The sequence below is a fragment of the Ctenocephalides felis genome, unplaced genomic scaffold, assembly GCF_003426905.1.
Source record: "Ctenocephalides felis isolate EL2017-DRISC unplaced genomic scaffold, ASM342690v1 CF-g0.4_SCAFFOLD_00898, whole genome shotgun sequence".
NCBI classification, from domain to species: domain Eukaryota; kingdom Metazoa; phylum Arthropoda; class Insecta; order Siphonaptera; family Pulicidae; genus Ctenocephalides; species Ctenocephalides felis.
The window spans coordinates 185,673-208,755 of record NW_020537052.1 but is presented as its reverse complement, the minus strand read 5'-3'; the positions used below and the strand labels follow the sequence as shown (position 1 = coordinate 208,755).

The 23,083-nt window shown below is 28.2% G+C and overlaps 1 protein-coding gene across 1 annotated transcript in view; it reads left to right on the top strand.

The window, feature by feature from the left end:
• LOC113365337 (glutamate receptor ionotropic, NMDA 2B-like) overlaps nt 1-23,083 on the top strand; it is an 86,857-nt gene that overhangs the window by 27,885 nt on the left and 35,889 nt on the right. Inside the window, exon 2 of the mRNA XM_026606913.1 lies at nt 20,034-20,207. Coding sequence (XP_026462698.1) covers nt 20,034-20,207 — 174 coding nt within the window. The remainder of the gene's footprint in view (nt 1-20,033; nt 20,208-23,083) is intronic.

Sequence of the window (23,083 nt, the reverse complement as noted above, 5' to 3'; positions counted from 1 at the left end):
CATTTAATAATAAAACAAAGGCTTACTACACCTCGCGAACTGCGCCTTACGTGGCTTATCTAATATTCATGAACGCGCGGCTGGCCAGGATCATCTTTTCTGCTATTCAGTGGGTAATAGAAAGTTTTCATAGGTTTTACCACAGTTACTTGTTGCTATTCATCATTTCTGAATAGACCGATAGCTGGTCACCGTCTGAGTTATTTGTTAATATTTATCATGGCTAAATAGATCTATAGAAGATCTAACCGAACTCAGTCACTTGTTGCTATTTATCATGCTTAAATAGATCGTTAGCTTGGTACCGTCTTAGTTATTTGTTGCTAATCATCATCCCTTAAATAGACAGATAGCTTGTTACCGTCTCAGTTACATGTTGCTATTTTCCATGCCTAAATAAACATATAGCTGGTCTCTGTTTTAGTTACTTGTTGCTATTTATCATGCCTAAATAGATCGATAGGAGGTCACCCTCTCAGCTACTTGTTGCTATTTATCATGCCTAAATGGGCAGATAGGTCACTGCCACAGTTATTTGTTGTTATTTATCATGCTTGAATAGTCCTATGGCTGGTCACCGTTTTAGTTATTTGTTGCTATTTATCTTGCCCAAATAAATCGATAAGGGGTCACTGTCTCAGTTACTTATTGCTATGTATCATGCTTAAATGGGCAAATAGCTGGTCACTGCCACAGTTACTTGTTGCTATTCATCATGCTTAAATAGATTAAGCTGGTCACCTTATGAGTGACTCGAAAATTTTGCTGAAATATCATCTTAGGGCTATTTGTGGATAACATAGTACCAGATGTTACCAGTCTCCTGCTATTCAGTGGTGTGATAAAAAAATTCATACACTTTTACCACAGTTACTTGTTGCTATATATCATGCCTTAATAGTCCTATTGATGGTCACTGTATATGAGTATTTTATATGTATCTTTACGTTTCAAAGGTTTCTGAATATTTTCGCATATCTTAGAAACAATGGATGTATGTGTGTGTATGTATGTGTGTGTGTGTATGTGCGGATACAAATTTTCGTCGACGATTTCGTCAACACCGATCAACCGATTTGAATAATTAAGAAAACATTCGGTTCGTATTGATAAGGATACGTGCTGATTAGGTTTTAGCGAAGGCAGGTCTAGTCGTTCCGAAGATACGGGGCAAAAAGTGCCAAAAATGGTAACTCAGTTTTTAAGAGAGCGATTTTAATAATTCAGAAAACATTCTACTTGTATTGACAAGATGAAGAATTGATTCATGAAGGCAGGTCTAGCGGTTTCGAAGATCTAATGAAAAAAGTAAAAAAAAAATGCAATTTGGCGGTCCAAAATGATCGTAAGACATATGCACATCAGATTATCAGGTATTTTATAGAAATTTTATTAATAAGTATAAATTTTGTTTAAATTCCTATGGGTTCCGTACCAATGTTTATCCGTTGGACGGCGACGCGGCGCTTACGCGCATTTATATTTCGTCTGTATGCAGTTGAAGCAGTACGATTGCTTTGAAAAAGTAATTTTTTGTCAAATTTATAGTTTCTCAAAAATGTAATTTTTTCGAAGTAAATTTTTTAAAAAAGTTAATCATTTTTAAAAAAATATTAATTTTAAGTACAGGAAGTTCCAGCAATTTCCCTCAAGGCACGATGCCATGCGCCACACTAGTTTAAATAAGAGTGTAACAAAATTATGATATTCACGCATATATTCTTGATGTATGCTCTCAATATGCTGGTAATCACAAAGCTGCTAAAAAGCTATACATACTTATGATTATTCGAGCGTTTATGTAAATACTGTCAACAGCTGAAAGCCAATCTCCAAATAGCATAAATGTCAAAGTATCATTAGTTCGACATCATGCATATTTATTTATATATGCAACGATTCAGGCCCTATTATTTTGCACTGCTTAGTGATATCTACATATTGATATGTGTCGCAAAATCAAGAATAGTTATTTCACGTGTAGTAACATTTTGAACAAAATACGTGTAACTCGTTCGTAAGATATGTGTAACCAAGTGTGAAAATCTGATATAGCCTGATACACAGAACTATAATATTTGAAGAATATAACGAAGGATATATTAAGTAAAATATCAATCATCGTTACATAAATTTCAATCTTATCAGAATGTATACAACAACAATGTATGGTACATGAGCTTTATGATGAATAAACCTTTTGTGAAACTGAGTTATCAAACATAAGGAAAATTTATATACGTATTTTGCCAGTTGGCTCTCATCAGACACGTTTTAATGAAAGAGAAATGAAAATGAATTAGCCAAGGGTAAATATATCATACAGAATTATATGTGCGTTTATAATTATGATGGATGGATAATTTCTTAAAATAATTTCAAACTCTGGGAATAATGGATCGAAAGCTATTTTCACAGTTCATGATATAATATATGAACCCCGGTATAATATATGTTCAGATTTCATTAAGATGCAATGTGTGTATAATTTAATCCTTGGTTTTATTTATTTCAAATTAGTAACTATGCGCTATTTCAAGTTCAACCTTGATATATATATATATATATATATATATATATATATAAGTATATTCATATATATATATATATATATATATATATATATATATATATATATATATATATAGTCCAATTAATAAATAAGAAAAACTTACCTAACTAATATATATATATATATATATATATTTATATATATATTTATATATATATATATATATATATATATATATTTATACGAGTATATATATAGTTCAATTAATAAATAAGAAAAACTTACCGCAGTGATTAATGCTGGAATCCAATAAATCCTCCTTGCCAAGAAAAATCATTCTGAAATCTGAAAATAGAAAATGGAAATATATACTAAATTGATGTACCATTAAATTGCATAAAAAATACATGATAAATTGTTGAACCATAGAGTAAATACAAAAAGCATTAAATTACAGAAAAAAAATTAAAATCAAAAGCGTTCTATATGAGAGATCTACGAGATATCGAAAAAAATATTACTTTTCTAATACTTCTCATTTTTGTTTGTTAAGAAAGATTTATTTTTTCAATAATCTATTACATATAGAAAAATGTGAGTAATTAGGATTTTGTATACCTATCTTATGATAATAACATAATTCATTGTTAAAAAATCATTTGAAACATTATTGATAATACTAAATAAATTAAATTATGGAAAAACAATTACAAAAACCATATTACAATGTTAACTAATATTTGGTATTATTTAAAAAAAAAACTTATAACAATGAAATGATATACTGGATTATACTATCAATAATCTGCTTTATTATAATGACAAAAATTAGAATTAAAAAACCTAAGATCCAATTATATAAGCAAATACTGATAAACTAAATTAATAATGATAATTGAGTTAAGAAAATATGATGATATGATCCGATAATAGCGATTATACATCAACGACAAAAATATTATGAAAAAAGTTTATAACAAAATTCAAACAAATATAGATAAGATTAAATTTTACAAAAAATTAACACAATAAAAGATCTACGCGACTACATATTAGGCACTAAAATAATGAGAAATATTCAAAAATTAGAAAAAAACGACTCGTAATTATATTAGAAAGTACAGGTGGCATTGAACTTGATAATAAATATTTATACGTGATCAAAATTTAAAAAAAAAAACAAATTCAAAGTCAAATTCATTTTATATAACCAAGTACAGATACCATTGAACCAAAAAGAAAATTAACACAATAAAACGATTAGACGTGAGTAATATTTGAAAGATATAGGTGGCATTAAACTTCAGAATAAAAATAACTAGCTGTAAGTGGAATTCTGTCTTAAGGCAATTACGGCATCGTGCCTTAAGGCAAATTGCTGGAACTTCCCGTACCAAAAATTACTATTTTTTTAAAAACGATTAACATTTTTGAAAAAAAAATTACTTTGAAAAAATAAGATTTTTGAGAAACTATAAATTGGACAAAAAATTACTTTTTTTTGAAAAAAAAAATTTTAAAAAAAAAATTTTTTTTATTATTTTTTTTTTTGAAAAAAAAATTTTTTTCTTTATTTTGACATATTGTGGAAGATCTGAACTTCTTTTTTCAAAGCAATCGTACTGCTTTAACTGCATAGGGACAAAATATAAAGCGCGTAAGCGCCGCGTCGCTGTCTAACGCATAAGCATTAGTACGGAATCCATAGGAATGTTAACAAAATGTATACTTATTGTTAAAATCTCTATAAAATATCTGATAATTTGATGTGCATATGTCTAATGGTCATTTTTGACCGCCAAATGGCTCATTTTTTTACTTTTTCCTCCATATCTCCGAAACCGCTAGACCTACCTTTATGAAAATTTTATCAACTCTTCATCTTGCCAATACAAGTAAAATGTTTTTTGAATTATTCAAATCGGATGCTCCGTTCTCTTAAAAACTGAGTTACCGTTTTCGGCACTTTTTGCCACGTATCTTCGGAACGCCTAGACCTAACTTCGCCAAAAACTAATCAGCACGTCTCCTTATCAGTACGAATCGAATGTTTTTTGAATTATTCAAATCGGTTGATCCGTGTTCCCGAAATCGTCGACGAAAATTTGTATCCGCACATACATACACACACATACATACACACAACACACACACACACACACACACACACATACATCCATTTTTTCTAAGGTATGCCAAAATGTTCAGAAACCTCTGAAACGTAAAGATATATAAAAAATTTCATTTTCGATTTTTTTGCGATTACTATAACTTACCCTACGGGAAGTTAATAATAAAACTTTATACGTGATAAAAACTAAAAGTCAAAGTCAAATTCAGTTTATATAATAAAGTACATATAACAAAATTGGACAAAAAAAAAATAACACAATTAATCGATAGACGTGAGTAATATTTAAAAATTAAGAAAAACAGAAACCGATTCGAAATTATATGAGAAGATATAGGTGGCATTAAATTTCAGAATAAAAATATTAGTAAAACTATACATGATAAAAAACTAAAAAAAAACCTAAAAGTCAAGGTCAAATTCAGTTTTTATAACCAAGTGCAGATAACACTGAACCAAAAAAAAAAATTAACACAATTATACGTGAGACATATTATATAAGAATATGTATATAGATGGCATTATCAGAATAAAATAACAATAGAACTTTATACGTGATAAAATTTAAAAAAAAATCTAAACTGAAATTTAATTTGCTGTCTAAAATTTGACTTGCAAAGTCAAATTCAGTTTATATAACCAAGTACAGATAATATTGAACCAAAAATATTAACACAATAAAACGATTAGCGTCAGAAATATCCAAAAATTAAAAAAAAAAACAAAAACCGACTCGAAATTATATAAGAAAATATAGGTGACATTAAACTTCTAAAGTTTAATAAAATAATAATAAAAAATAATAAAAAAACATTATACATGATAATAAATAACACGATGAAACGATCAAACGTAAACGACTTACGACATACTAAAAAAAATACAAAAAATAAAAAAAAAAAAATCAGACCATAAAAAATCGAATTATACTTGGAAAAAAACTTAATAAAACTATTAAAATCAAATTCTAAATATATTTATAAGGATATTCCCAAAACTATATAAGATCAAGTAAAACTTCAGAAAAAACCCAATGAAAATGTTCAAAATAAAATACAATAATTATAAAAAAAATATCAAAATAATTAATTATATGTAATAATATTCAATTTAATAATGAAAATGTTCAAAATAAATTTCAATAATGATAAAGAAAAACTGAAAATATTATATTATATTAATAATATCCATATTATTTATGCGCAGATACAAATGACCTTGAACATCGAGTACTACCAAATATATACGAGCGACGTAATGGTGATAGCAATCGAAAATTAGATGCAGCCAGTAATAGTAGTAGTAAAATGTGTTAAATTTGGCAAAACTATTACGCAGATATAAACCGCAATTACAATAAATATCATAAATGATATAAAGCTTTAATATATCCTTATCCTTTAATCAAGATTATTACCATGATACGTAACAAAATAATGTACTTGCGAAAGAATGCATGTCCGGACATGTTGACAGGCCTGCGGTTGCGGCGTAACAGGCCTCTTCAAGGGTAGAAAGGTGACTGGCAAAATCGACATTAGTTCTTATGAAAGTGTCGCTGCCGGCGGTGAATAAAACGCGCAATTTTCGAATGGGACAGTGTTGATATTTGTAATGCATGAACGAGAAAATAATTTGAAAAATGATAGAGGCAATGAAGAAAATGATAAGGAATATAAGAATAAACGATGTGAAGAAATTGGGAATGTTGTCTAACTAAAACAAACGAAATATATATATATATATATATATATATATATAATGATTTTTTTTCAAGTCAAAAACATATATATTTCAATAAGTATAGGTATGTACATTACATGTTAAACCATGGATTTTTACGCGTAGGTAAATCCATCATTGCATATGATTTTGTGAACAATAATAAATTCTGAATGAATATAAAAATAAGTTCATAATTGTGTGGCAAAAGAAGAGGAAAGAAAAATTTTGCAGAAATTCGTTTCACAGATCATTTAAGGTGAAATTATCACGTTGAAAAATGTCTAGATCGGAGATTTTGTCGTTTCATTTGTTTACTCAGTTTTACATCGAATACTAAAAAACATATGTTGCACGCCCAGTATATTCAACTGTTTTTTGTGAACCAAAAAAATCTTATGATTATAATAAGAAATGCTAAATGTCCTTAAAATTTTGGAGTGTAAACATATGTACGTCATTAAAATTTGGATTTATATATAGTTAATTCCTATAATTTCTTCACAATCGATGCTCATAAGTCTATATAGGTTTAATTATCAACTTATATACTAGCAGTTTAGCATTAATAGATAATTTTGACAGACCACTAATTAAATGAGCCAATATAAATTTGAAAAATTTAGATGAATTCGCTTTAATTTGGCAACTATATGTAGTTTTCACAAAAAATCTGTAATCCATTTTAATATGTATTAAGTTATTTCACAGTAATTTACAATTAGAACGTGCGATTCGTTTATGTAGAATTTATGGGAAACCATTGACAAAGGCAATATAAAACACAATCCAATTTTATTACATAAACGTTTCTGTTAAAAGTTCTAATTAGAATCAATGGTTCAAGTTTTTGCAAAATAAAAATGACAGATTATACATGATCACAAATATCATTATATACATATATATATATCATATATAATTTTTTACATTGTATGTATATATATGTATATGTTTAGTTCGTATATATTCTTTTGAAATAAATTCTTTGAACATACGCAATTTGTATTCAATTTAAAAACGTTTCCGTATCCTTTTGCTTTGTGTATGTAAATAACTTTATTCGTTTTATTGTATTTCATATTAAAACTTTTCATGCGAAATATTTTCATTCTAGATATTTCATATTAGTATGTAAATTTTCAATATAATGAAATATTTTTGCTCTCTCGTTCAAGCTATTTTGTTTGTTTCGATTCTTTGCATTTTCTAAGGCTATTTCTCGAGTGTTGTAAAAATATGAGATACTAAAAATAATATAAAATTGAATGTTGAAAAATAACTTGAAATTATATTTATTCTAACTTCTGAATAAAACGACACTTATTTTTTTAACAAATTTAAAAACGCGCTTACCCATAATAGTTAGAGCTATGAGATTTGAATTCGAAGGGTAAGATACGATGGTCTTTTTGAGCAGTCTGATGTCAGGTAGTAGTGGCATGGGTTTTTACTTAAAAATTTAGATAGAATTATGATTTCAAGTAAAAACAATTCTTACCATATGAAAATATATCATATATGAGAAAAATGTGATAAAAATATATCAAATTGTTGGACATACATCGGTTTGCTTTATAAAAAGTATTAATACAAAAATTCATAAGTTGTCACTCTTAACCAGTTATTCGGCACAACATCACCACAAATTTGTTTGAGATTATTCAAGGTCAATTTAACTAGTTAATTTTGGCGCTCACATATAATTAATTTTGAAGAAACTGTTATATTAAAATTTATTACATAGACAAATACAATTGCTTTTATTGCCATCTCTACGTTAAATCAACACAGTTTACAGAGCCCTTAAGTCAACACTAATAATAATAAAAATGAGCATTGTCTTACATTTACTCATGGGATATAAAATGGTATTTCCTCTTAAGCACTATTTTCTCTCACAACACGACATTTATTATATTTCGTCTATATAAATTTAAGTAACAATGTATGTAGTTCCATTGTCATCTGCCCTATTATCGAAGTTCGAAAGCGCGAGATTGGCACTTGCCGTATTGAAACGACAAGTAAAGGGAGCTACTACCTTCAAAGACGAATTTCTAAGAGATGGTGGCAAGCAAGGCACTGCTAACAAGATGAGAACAACTTTGTACAGACATGGAACTAAAGTGCCACGTCATAATTGATTATTTATAATTGATTTAGAATTGAATTGGGCAACGCACAACGCGCCAAAACATATGTGCCACATTGTTAACAAACGAGAGGGAAAGGATTTCGGGACGAAAAGTTTCAGATTTTGAATTATTATGTACTTGTACTTGAGCTTTAAATTCAGTCATAAGTTATATGCTAATACTAAAATTATATGTAAATATGATTTATGTGGCATGATTGTTCTATATAATTTTTTACTATTATTAGTGTTGTTTGGACAGCTATCTGACTTAAGGGTTCTATAAGCTATTGTGACGATTTAATGTGGAGATGACATCCAAAGATATAAGGTATCACTACAAAAAATACTGTTTCATTTCCAATTTTTTTATAGATAATATACAAAAAATTTGACAGCTTATAGAAAAAGTACGATCAAGAACTAAAAATAAGTATGCCTATATTTCTTTTGCTTGACATATGACACGTGCGTCCTGAAAGTTATTGATGGGTTTCAGTATGATATTGACATATTTGACGAACGTAGTTTATGTACATGTGTTTTCTTATAATACAAGACTGTCTTATAATGTATAAATATATCAACTTTTTCAACAGAGATAATACTGGAATACAATTTGCAGAACTGACAAAAGTGAACAAACAGATCTTTTTAAAAAAAAATCGAATAAATTTCGGTGTCAAACAATTCTGAATTGTCTTGAAAACTCTAGAAAGTCTAGACAAAAAAAATTCCTTCTAGAAGTTAAAATAAAGCATCACTCTTATTGATTTTGTCATTCCCTAAAAGAAAAATTTCTCATTGACCGTGTGAAAATTTTCAGGTCATCTATTAATTATATTTATTTTTTTTTATTATCTCTGACTTAAGTTGGGAGCCTGGTTTTGAGCTTCAAAAATTGCATTTTTTTGGCAATAAATACTTAACATATATATTTCAACATTCTTCTCAAAATCGAAACTTTTATTTACAACTGTCCAATTAATATAACAAAATATCTATCTTTATTTGTAATAATTTCATTAAATGAAAATATTAAAAAATCGACAAGACCTCATTTTTAAACACCACCTGTTCAAATATCCATATTTATTCATATCATATTTATTTTATCCTCGGCACAGCTTTTGCCTAAACTCAGTTATAAATTTCTCATACATAACATTATCATAACAATGTTCTTTTGGGAACGTAAAGAAATAATATATGGCATCTTAACTCGGTACATAAAGACTAGATCTTACCTGAATCATGAATACCACAGTATCATACATATATGATAAGAATTTTATTACATGAATAAATCTCGAAGGAAAGTGTCATCATGATGGTGGGTACGGTGTAAAATTAAGGAAGAGGTTTTATAGGTTTTTAATTTGTCTTATCGAGGTAATACCATGAAATTGTGTAATTTAAGTCACTTACTCGAACCTCTTATTTTGTTGAAAATATAATTCAAATAGATACAAAAAAATGTTGAGCACAATAATATAAAAAACTACTGAAGAATTTTTCTGATTACAACAATATTAGTGTGTATATATATATATATATATATATACATATATATTTAAAATAAAGTTACTTAAAATAATTTAATAATAATAGATGTATAATATATTGGTAGTAATAGCAATTGCAGCCAAAAATTTTGCTGTGATTGAAATATTTTTGATTAAAATATACATATAATATAATATAAACTGAATAATTTTAATAAAATAAATGTCCATATATCGTTAGCAGAAGATGACATAAAAATGTTTTGATCCACTGCTGCATTTTTATTGAAACGACAAATAAACAGGATAAAAATTCAGTAGAACGAAAACACTAATAGAAATTTCGATTTTTTCATAAGTTATTTGTACTTCATAATTATAAAAAATCAAAGTATATACACCTTTCCGTAATTTCAAGAAATAAGTCTAATTTTGTAGCATTACTTCAAATTTTTACAAAAATTATCAATTAGGTTTAATGTAAATGTAAAGTTTGATCACACAATGTCTGTATTATATTTTTCTTTTCTGAACAGCTTTTCCTAATTCTGGGTCAATAAACGATGTAACACTTAAATTTTATAGCTGCTATTAGGATGACTATAACAATAAATATTTACGATAGCAGTACTTTTGCAGGTTTATAAAAATTAATTATATGCCTTTCTTTTTATTCAGTTATCAGGTTAGGCTATTAAAAAATATGTTTGGTCCATATATTCACTTTTGAAAAACAAACATAAAAGGTTATATAATATATTCTTACAATAACTATTTAGAACAAAAATCTTAATCATTTAAATATACAATTATTATTAAAATTTTCTATTGGTTTATATTAACACATTATTAACTCTTTTTAATCAGATGCCGAGTAAAATAAATTAGTATTTTTATTTTCACTAGGCTGAAGTATAAAGTAGTGGAACTGGGCACTTATCAAAAATTTATTTTTTATATAACATTTGCTCAAAACGATTACATTATTTCATGGATATAAGAAACATTTCTTGATTTGATACAAACGTAATATTTAATATATATCAACATTCTTAATCACTGCAACTTCCATAATTGAATGAATCATCTGCATGTTAACAAATACCATTCAGAACATCAACGACATCTGATGTATTTAAAATAATTTACATAATTGCTCTTCGATGATTTCAATGAATGAACAATGAAAGGACTCTCTTTATATAAGAGAGTTTGGTACCATTTTTGGTATGAAATAATGTTAAGTAGTAAAATATTAAGAAGTTTGTACCGGATTAGTATTAATGGTGCTTTAATATAAGACTTTTTAAAAACGTGAATGTTATATTATATGTTCAAGTAGTCATAACTTCTGACTCCTGAATAATATACCAACTTACATGTATAATCATATTTATAATCACTTCACCAAATACAATTAATCCAACCTAAATTCACATCAATATATTAATCATAAGGTCGTCGCTTTTACTTGTATCGACAAAATGAAGAATTGACGAAATTTTTGGTAAGACAGGTCTAGCGGTTTCGAAGATACAGAGAAAAAAGTAAAATAAAAATGATATTAGGCGGTCAAAAATGATCATTAGATATATGCACATCAAATTGCCAGATATTTGATAAACTTAAAAAAAAAATGAGTACTAATTTTTGTTACAATTTTGATGGATTTTGTACCGAGATTATTAATTTTTAAAGTTTACTTACTTATACGGTTAAAGCCATTTTTAAAATTTTCAAAAAAAATTTTTTTCAAAATTTTCAAAAATATACAATTCTTTACACTTTAAATATAATTTCAAATTTACAATTTAGTTTGAAAATGTATATATATAATCTATATATAAATGTATAAATATATCCTCAGATGGATTCATTCGGCACTTCTTGCTAATGTAAACTATCTCAAGTGTTTTAAGCGATAATATCGTCACTGTATATTTTATGAACGATAAAAATATATAGTGGTTATAATTATCTATTTGAAAATGTATACAACAATTGTTGTAAATCATTGATCAATATTTAGTGATTACTTCCCTCGAATATTTGATTCTGGTACATGAAGTTTCAGCAATATGCCTTAAAGCACGATTCCAAGCACCACTTGTTATTTAAACCATTCAAATCGGTTGATCCGTGCGCCCGAAAACGTTGGCGAAAAATTGTATCCTTACATATGTACACATACACACACATCTATTTTTTCTGAGGTATGCCAAAATGTTCAGAAACCTTTCAATTTTCATTTGTGATTTTCGGTCCATTACTATAACTTACCCCAGTATACGGGAAGTTAATGTAGTCATTACATATTCAACAATTAAGTGTAGATTAGCATTTCCCTTTTGTAAAAAAATTCCATGAAATTATCCATTTTTTAAATAACTAGTACTTAATTTTTTCACTGGACTGACGTATAAAGTAGTGATACTGCGCACTTGACAAACTATTTACTTTTTTGCTCAATATTGAGCTTATATAGTATCGATATCATATCTACTGGGCTAATAACAAAAATCAAACACGATATCTTGATTAGGTATAAAAATACCTACAAACATACAAAGTTTTTATTACTGCACCTTCCCCAATTAAACCATCAGCAAATTCGCATTAATATATTAATCATAAGGTCGTCACCTTTGTTGGAAGCGTCGAGGTGTGTCGGGGTACGGTCGGAGTCTCTTGGGGCTTCCTGCTTTCCACCTGTGGGGGGGCGCGCGGTATGATAACAGTGCAAATTCAAAAGGCAGTTTGCTTGCTTTACCTGTGTGCCGGCACAGGTATTTATAATTGGGTCTGCCGCATGACGTGCGATGTTTTGATTTATGTGAGAATAGTTACGTGCTCGGTTTACAAATGGATCTCGACCGAGCAGACTTACTACGCAAATTCTGAATTGAATTGTGAGATATGAGAATTCGTTATCGGATTCGAACTAATTGATAACAGATATTAAATGTAACACGAGAATAAAACTAGTGGGGTGGGTGGCATCGTGCCTTAAGGCAAATTGCTGGAACTTCCCGTACCATAACGAAATGTTCGAGGAATACTGAATGTTTTTAAATAGATTATTATAAATATTGTAACATTGTCTAATATTTATAAAAATTATATAATCTGAATTGCAAAGTTGCAATTATTTGTAAAGTATATTAGAACTATAGTAAGAATTAAAAATAAAGTTTGAATTATTTTCGATATACAAAACATTAAAAAAAAAAAAGTTGTAACAAAATTTTTTTTTCAGAATCAATTATTGTGTTAAGACAAGCAGAAAGTTCTTTGAATCATTTAAATCGGACGCTTAGTTCACTCAAAAACTGCCATTTTTTACATATTTAGCTCCGTATTTTCGAAATGGCTGGGCCTGCCTTAGCTTAAAACTAATAAACACTTTTCCCAATCAATACAATAATTGAATGTTTTTTAGATCATGCAAATCGGATACTCCATTCTCTCAAAAAAGTCGATTTCTATTTTCTGCACTCTTTGCTTTGTATCTCCGAAACGGCTGGACCTGCCTTTGTCATAAACTAATCAGCTCTTTTCCCTATCAATAGGAATCGAATGTTTTTTGAACCATTCAAATCGGTTGATCCGTGCGCCCGAAAACGTGACTGAAAACGTTGAAATTTGTATCCATACATACATACACACACACACACATCCATTTTTTCTGAGGTATGCCAAAATGTTTAGAAACCTTCAAAACGTCGAGAATTGTAAAAAAATTCAATTAATAATAGTTAATAATGACAAACTGTGTTTTGAAAATATTTTTCAAATTTATTATATATTTGCCTGATTATCCTGATGAAGATTGAAATAATTTAGTTACAATTCATAAGAAGACTTTTTTTTATTTTCTTATGAATTACAATCTTTGTAAATAGATAGACATTGAGTAATTAGTTTGGCAAATAACATAAAATTTTAAAAGGAAAACCCAGTGGTTCACCTTTTATTAATGTACTAAATTATAAATTTTGATATAAAGAAAAAAGGAAACTCAAATATATACATACAATTACAATTACACAAAGTATATTAAATTATACAAAGTACATTACACAGACTACATATACACATACATACACACACCTATCATAAATAATATGGTAGAACAACTTATTATTGATTAATGTGTTAGATCTATTAATTGCATTCATTTTAATCTTATATTATGTGTGGTGTTGTAAAGTTTTGCTATCAGTTCGTTTGGATGATGGTCAATTTTACTCTTGAAATTAAGGGCACTCTTTTTAATTTCTTCGCTGATTGTGAGTGTATCGGTTTCTTGGTGAATTAACCATGTCGGTACATACTTTGGCGTGGATATTGCTTGTCTGAGTATTTTATTTTAGAATCGTTGCATTATTTGTATGTTACTGACTTTAGCAGCACCCCATACATGGATACCATACATCCAAATTGGTTTGAGAATAACTTTGTATAATAAAATTTCATTGTATATCAATAGTTTTGACTTATTTGTCAAGACATAACAATTAAACTTTTACGTATTATATAATGTGAAAAATATCAGCCGAAACCCATTAAATTTAATGCAAATAACTTATAAAACAATATTTTATTGCAGAAGTTGTATAAAAATGACGTTGTCTTCAATGACTTAATATTTTTTTTACATTGTACACACGTTATATTATATAGTATAATTTGCAAGATTTTTTTATCATAAGGGATGTAGGAGTAAATCTGTACAAATGCAACAGAAATGCGTTACGCCCGAACAGTTCGTCATTCGCTCTCGATAAAATCATTTCTATACAGGTCGATTGTGATTAGTCGTCGTTTCGAGTGAATAGATTTCTGTCGTTGTATGCGTCATCAACAAGGAAATCGGAATGTCATTAGTTTTAAGGTTACATAGTAGTACATTCTTCTATTGTTTCTTGGAGTTATTTTTATTGGCTTTTATATCAATAGTAATTGAGTTATGCTGTTTATAGTGTCAGTTTATAGTCTCAAAGCTCATTTATTTAAAAGCTGATATGCAAAAAATTGAAAATTACTTTCCATAAACCATAATGTAAACACTGGTTTATAATTAACTATATTTATATAAAATGATTGACACTTATCAAATAACACTTTCAATAAACTAAATTAAATTAAAACAAATTTTGTAAGTTTTTTAATACACCAAAGACTTTGAATTAATTGTATACCTTAATTTATCCAAGTATTATTAGTTATCTAATTAGAAAATTCGATATTCTTTTAAATACAATAGCAATGTAATATTGTTTAAATGCATTTGCATTATACCTATAACTCCATCTGTTCGAAAATTATTCTCAACTAAACCTAAATTTATGCTTGTTTCCAATCAGACAGAACCCAGCTATGTACGATCTCAGAAACTTGATCTTGTTACAATTCCTTTGTTGGTTTATCTTTGATTTACATTATGCTGGATTTTGGATGTATTGGCTTACTAGATTTGACATGATTTTTGCATTAACACAATATTAATCTTATGGCTATTAGCGCAAGAATTAGTATAATTAATCAATAAAAAAATATTTATTTGTTAATACTAATCTTCAAAATATTGACTAAAAAATTTCAAATCATTTGGGTAAATTAGGGTAGAGCTTGAGGTGAAGTAGTAATGATATCGGTTTTAAGTTGAAAATATATATAGCAAAATGTTTTCAAGTGAAGCTCTCATCCGTTACTGCATCAATAAAATACTCGCCAAAAATTGTATCAATATAAATTATCACATTAAGATGAGACAACTGTTTGGGTGGCCACCTGTAAAACCGACGTAGTAATAAGTCAAGTTAGCCTAACAGCTTTAAAATACTTAATTTCTGATTGTTGCTAAAAAAAACGATATATCACAGCAATATTTTAGGCCAATACTCGTAGACATTGTCTAAGTTATACAAGAATATGTAAATACACATGGACAACTATTCATATACAGATACATTTCCAATTTACAAAAATAAAACTAGTCCAGATTTATAAAGCTCTAATAACACCAGTGCTCAATTTGCAAATCAAATTTAAACGGATAAAACTCCTCTTGTTGTTACCAATTATGTTCTATTACAATTATGAATTAAGAGAGGCCTTTCTCTTGACAAGATGTTTTCAGGGTGGAGCGAATGTCATCCAATTTCTTTATCAAGCATTTTGTTTCGCTTCCCTTCTGTAAAGTGAAGTACTTCCGCGACTGATTGTATAATCGTTGTCCAATTAGTGTCCTCACTCGGAAAGGTAATTGAAAAGTTAAACAACTAATGGAATTTTGATAGAGGCGCCGCTCTTTGAACTCCCGCAGTCGGTACACAGGTATCACAATCGAATTTAAATTTTAAAACAGGCGAGACTCTGTGAAAGGAAAATATATGGAAAATATTTATGTTAACAAATCTAATACGAATATATGTCGTAAAGATCTCACTGAAATTCATCTTAGATACTGCTTTTTATGTATTGTCAATTCTAAGAATTCGATATGCATTTTTGATTAGATTAAAATAGTCATAAAAAATTGTACCCATGGTAATGTAATTGTTCAAAATGTGACCACGAACTAGAACCGGATTTGATCAAATCTTGGCCAGCTTGATATCAATTAGTTGGATATGAAATTTTCTCTTGAGGTTATATATCTCAAATATAATGTCGTATCTTCAAAATAGACGGTTTAGAGTTAAAGTGAATATGGAAACTTTATCAGCTTGCTTAATTGAAGCAGGAGTCCCTATACAAGCGATTTTCCTACAGATGAAAATTTAACAACTGCCACATTTGCCGATGATTTTGCTATTCTATCTCCAGATCCTGATCCAGCATCGAGAAAGCTTCAGAGTCATCTAAGAGTCATTGAAGAATGGACTAGCAAATGGCGCATAAAAATTAATGACAATAAATCAACTCATGTAATATTTACACTCAACAAATCTTCTTGCTCAGCAGTTCAATTTCATGATAAGACAATTCCAGTTAAACACTCAACGAAATATCTCGGGATGATATTAGATAGCAACACATAATTCCAAAAATAACTCTAGTAAAAAATAGAGCTAAGGAACTCTACTGGCTCATAGGTAACAAGTCCAAATTACCTATTGAAAGCAAGCTACTAATATATAAAACAATAATAAAGCCGATATGGACCTACGGTGTGGAATTATGGGGATGTGAATTATGCGGTGTGGAAGAAAATCTCACATTGATTCAATTCAACGAGTTCAATCAAAAATTCTTAGACAGATCGTAAACGCTCCATGGTATGTCAGTAACAAAATTATTCATGACGACTTGAACATACCATTTGTGAAAGATGTAATTAGCAGTGGCAGTCATCGCCATTTTGAGAAGTTGGAATCTCATCCCAATGACATAGTTAAACATCTTCTTGAAGAACTGCGATCTAGGAGACTCAAAAGAGAAGTTCCAATTGATTTGAAGATAGATCAATTTTGATAAAGATCAGACTCAGCCTTTGATATATACCTCAGCCGGATTAGTTGACCACTCAATGGTGTGGCATCTATTGTAATTTTTAAAAATTCAGCCAATTTAATTATGTGTGTGTGTATGACTGTGTGTGAGTATGTTTACTGTGTGAGTGAGTACAAATATAAGCACAATAGCTCATAAAAATTTTAAAAATTCTGATTGCTGTTAAATAAAGTATAAAAAAAATGACAAGTGAGAATGGCATTTTGTGGGATTTAATGTTATGAATATATATTTATTACTATTATATATACATATGTAATGTATTCCACTCATGAAAAGGAGAATGTTCAGGAGAGAAAGAAGATGTACATCTTATAGAACTCATAGTTCTGATCGCTATTAAAATTAAATAAAAATATAAAACGAATGAAAATCCAAATTTAGCAGACTCCGTATTAAGGTTTTTTAAAAAGTACTTATTATTCTAAACATAAAGTATAAAAAATATTTTGACACCGTAGATCTTATTTTTGTTTTATAATATTTACATCTTTGATATTTTAAATTTAGTATTTTGCAAAACTTATATATTTATTGAGAAGTGTATTTTTCATTATTACCTTGCCGAAGGAGAGTTTATATTTCTGCCAAATAATCTGACTCGCCAATTTTATGTCTTTTTGATGTTTCAAGTCATTCTGAATTGTTTGATACCAAAAAGATGCGTCCACTTTTTTGCTAAAAATTCGGAACTGATATGTTCAAGAACATCAACAGGTAATCAAAATTAGTCGCAAAACAAAGATAATTTTATAATTAACTTTTATTTATCATCGTGCCGAGAATCTGTCACCAGATTAACAGTTTTTATAAAACTCTGCAACACGAAAGTTTTTATTTTGTGATTCTCTTTGCATTTAAAACCTTGTAAATGGTTTTCTTTAATTAGAATTTACTCTGTTTGCATTTATTTTTTGCGATGACAGAAAAGTTTCACGTCGTTTAATTAAAGTTGAATGTTTTAAAGTTTTAAATATTTTATATCATAACAAATGCAATTATTTGATCAACTTCTAGATAACAGATAAATTGATAGATTAAAATATAAAAGACATATTTTCGGATTTCACGGAAACACAAATATTAATTCAAATACATTAATAAAATGAGTAGATTTGAGTCGATCTAATAAATCTTTATTATATTGATCTTTAGTTAATAATAAATTCAAATATATATATATATATATATATATATATATATATAAAGATATATATAGATATATATATATAAATATAATATAATATAATTATTAATTATATATTATATTATATTAATATAATTATATAATATATAAATATATAATATAATATAATTACTAAGAAAAATATTTTACATTTTTTCTCTTTTCCACATCCAGCGTTGCTACTCTTAATAGATATGAATCAAGATAGAACAAATTTCTTTTTATTATTCTTTGAGTTGAATTATCAACTCTCCCGTTAAATTATGAGAATGATTTGTCAGTCTGTTTTTTATACTTCTGTCTATAGTTCCTAACGTATATCTACCTAATCCCATCTAATTTCTGATGAAATTAATTAAATATATCATACAGCATTAACATCTAATCAACAGAACATAATGATATTACAAAATAAACGTTGTCTAAACTATTTAAAATAATTTACGAAACTAATATAAGAAACATGTATACAGGAAGTCATATATTACTTATAAATATCTTATAATATGTGATGTGATTAAAAATCAAGCTAATAACTTTCATTATTATCAAAAATGGCATTTTACGGTAAAATAGGCGGTAACATAGCGTTGTTATGGCAACGGTATTTTGAACTGCTTTCTTTTTAATAAATGGTAGTAAAAATAGTCAAAATGCAATGTATTTGCTTTGCTTGAACATAAAACCTAACTTCACACATGTTATGATTACACATCAGAGAGATCATATGTAAACTATTAGACGTAAGACCTAATATTTGAACCCCACACATAGGAGAATGGTGAACCGATGGGTTGCCTCTCATAACAATACCTTAGGTCATGAGCCATAAACAAAAACAGCTTATTGAACATTAAAGTAAGAGTTCTGATTGCTGTAGAAACAATGAGAAAAAAAAAAACGTTAGAGGGATGCAGTTATAATATTTTTTTCTAAGCTTATGCGTTTTCTGGGTAAGGTCCATATCTCCAACTCCTGACTACACTGCAAATATTATGAAAGATTTTACTATGACATTTTTGACATAATTAAAATTATTAGCTTGATTTTTATGATAATCTTGTTTTTAATGTTAAGGTCTATTTTACAGGAGAATTGGCCGCTAAATCCAATATAAACAACTCTGTTAGCATGAGCTAATTGCAATAATAATATATTATCTTATCATCAATCTATAGCATTTATACTTTGATAGATATGAAGCCCTGAAATAGCTCTTAAAATTGTGTTTTTCTATAACATATATGTTCGTTTATAAGTTAAGAGAAATAAAAAAACTGCAAAGAGTATATTCCATAACACGTTCCATCTTTTTATTTCAGCAATTCTCGATTCGCTGTGCAATAACTTTCTTCCCCTGAACGTCTCTGCGATACTGTATCTGATGAACTACGAGCAATACGGTCGCAGTACGGCTTCCGCTCAATACTTCCTCCAGCTGGCAGGATACCTGGGGATACCGGTAATAGCATGGAATGCCGACAATTCAGGACTCGGTGAGTAACAGAATTAACAATTTAGAAACTGAAGTAAACGGATGATACATTAATTAGATTATGTGAATGATATCTTATCTATGCTGATATGTGTTTTTTTAATTTTAACACGTCGATATACCCTGCTTCTTTTCTGGTGCGGCTGTCGATAGTGACATCTTTATTTAAAATCTACCCCCAAATTATCACCATACTGGAAGCAACTAGTTAAAGGGCGTCATAGACATTACACTACGCGAACTGCTAGTATATGCTATCCGTTGAATATAGTGCTTAAACATAGAAGGGTATGTGACGCCACATGTCTGAGAGAACATTGCCGACGACAATCGCCGACTCTCCTTATAACTTTATACGGAACTTTATACTGATCTATCCATAGATGTAATCAGAATCCTTTTTATTTTGCAAAAAAAAACGATGTAATTTTTTTAAGAATAATCCAAACTATTTTTTTCTACTGTCTCTTAAAATAAACTGTTTTATATTCTTGAAGTAAAACTTCTTTAGGCGCGACTAGGGTGTAAATCCGAACAAATGCAAAGGAAGTGCGTTACGGCAGAGTCGAATGCCAATGATTCGTCATTCGTCTTTCGTTGTATGCGTACCGGAATCAACGTTGTATGCATACCTGCATCAACGTTGTATTTGTACCGATATCAACAAGGAAATTGACATAGATTAACATTTTAAACTTACACCATAGTACAAATCTTGATTTAATAAAAAATGCCTAAATCAGAAAAATATTTTATTCTTGAAAACAATAAAACAAATTAAACATTGATTAGAAATTATTTCTTTATTAATCGTAGTTTCTATAAATCTTTGAAGTTATTAAAATGAAAAATATTTTTAGGCAAGGCAGATATTACATCTGTTCAAAGAATGAGATTATACCGCCAGCAAAAAAGTTAAAAAAATACAAGCAGTCAATGAATGTATGCTAATTTTAATTACATGAAGTTCTTCAAACACAATTACATGATGAGAGAAGTTGCGAAAATAATATTTGTTTAGGCGTTTTTTAACATAATCCACTGTGTGAACGAATATTATAGAATTCATTAATCAGCAATTACTTCATTTCTCTAATGAAGGTTCATTTCTAAATGCTAATTACAATGACAAATCGATCATGTCATATTTGAAGTATGACTTTAATTACATTATTGTTTTTAAATGTTATACATATTTTTAATGCTACTATATACTATATAATGGTTGACACTAATAAATGTGTGCATCACGAGTGTTACCATATTACTAATAAACATTATTCAAAATTGTTACATGATATATTTATTTTTACTTAACTTAAATTTGCTACTTTGTACAGTAGCAAATAATTTTTACATCAATCGCGTGTGATCCTTACGCACACTCTTTTTTACATGTAAATGTACTGATCTAAAATATGTAATGATGAAGTATAATACCTAAGGTTAGACTTATGTACCAATCTACCATTATGTTATGTAGTTCTACTGTAAAAATATACAAAATTATATCAAAATTAAAAAAAAAACAATATAGATCCAAAAAAACCGCTGTCAACGTATTAAAGTAAAACGTTTCCGGTGGTCAGAACTAGGTCTAAACCCATTTCGACCAACTTTATATCAAGCAGTAATGTATCAGATTATGCATACATTAAATATTGTGGAAAAATCATTTAGAGGGCATTACTGCAATATATAACATATGCGTTTTAGGAAACAGATCTAATAAAAATCTTATCAGATAGACAAAAGTCAACTTGTGCATTGAATTCTAGTAACACTAGGCTAATCATTCACATAAGCTGATGCAAAATCTAAATACATCTATTATTTTTTGAATGATTGCATATCAAATTTTATTCATAACTATATATGTATTATAACTTAATAAACATTAAATAATTTATTTATCATATTGATGTTCAAATCAAATCAATAGATTAGAAAAAACGTATCTTAAGGCTCTTATGATTATTCATAACAAAATTTAACCAGAGGTTGTAATAAAAAGATCTTCGTGCTTGATTGAATATATTCGTATGTTTTCTCATAAAACTCAGTCGGTCTGAAAATACAATTTCAGAGGATATTTGGGTCAAATATAAAAGAACCATAACCGAGCCTTAAGCATAGTTTTGTTATTTTTTAATTTGAATATATTTCAATAACTCAAAATTCAAAAAGTTTTACAACAGGCTATAAAATTATTTCTAATATTAATGTTCACATGTTGAAAATATTACGATAGTTTTTCAACAGTGTGCCAACAAGCCATTTTTACATACTAAATATCAACGGCTACTTTAAAATAAGCAACGCCATCTTTTTGAAAAATTCAGGATCACGAATACCGATATCGAATTCATTGATCATTTATTTACCTATTTCCACCAGAAGTGGCAGCTCCATATAAATAAATTGCAATGAATTCAAAATGTCTTTTCTCTTTGCAAGTTCCAGAAGTACACATTCCGGATAGATAACTTGTGAAATGTGGCATTATTGTGTAATGTTTAAAATTTTGGTATTTTTTATCTGTTAAAATTTGCAAATTACTGCTTTCAACTATATACGATGTTTTTCTAAATATTAATCATTTTCATGGAAATTACATACCATGTTGCAAAATGTCGACAATATAGTCTGAATTTATTATTTTTGTATGATCAATTTACCATGTGAGACATTTTAATAAGGTAATTTGTATTGTAGGTCATATTTTTATATGATTTAAACTTAGCTATAAATTCGTAGTTTTAACATAATTTATATAATTTTTTTTTTTTTTTTTTTTTTTATTTCTCTTTATTGAATTACAAACTGTCTTTATAAAAAGGAAGACATTCAGTAATTTCGATGATAAATGAAATATTA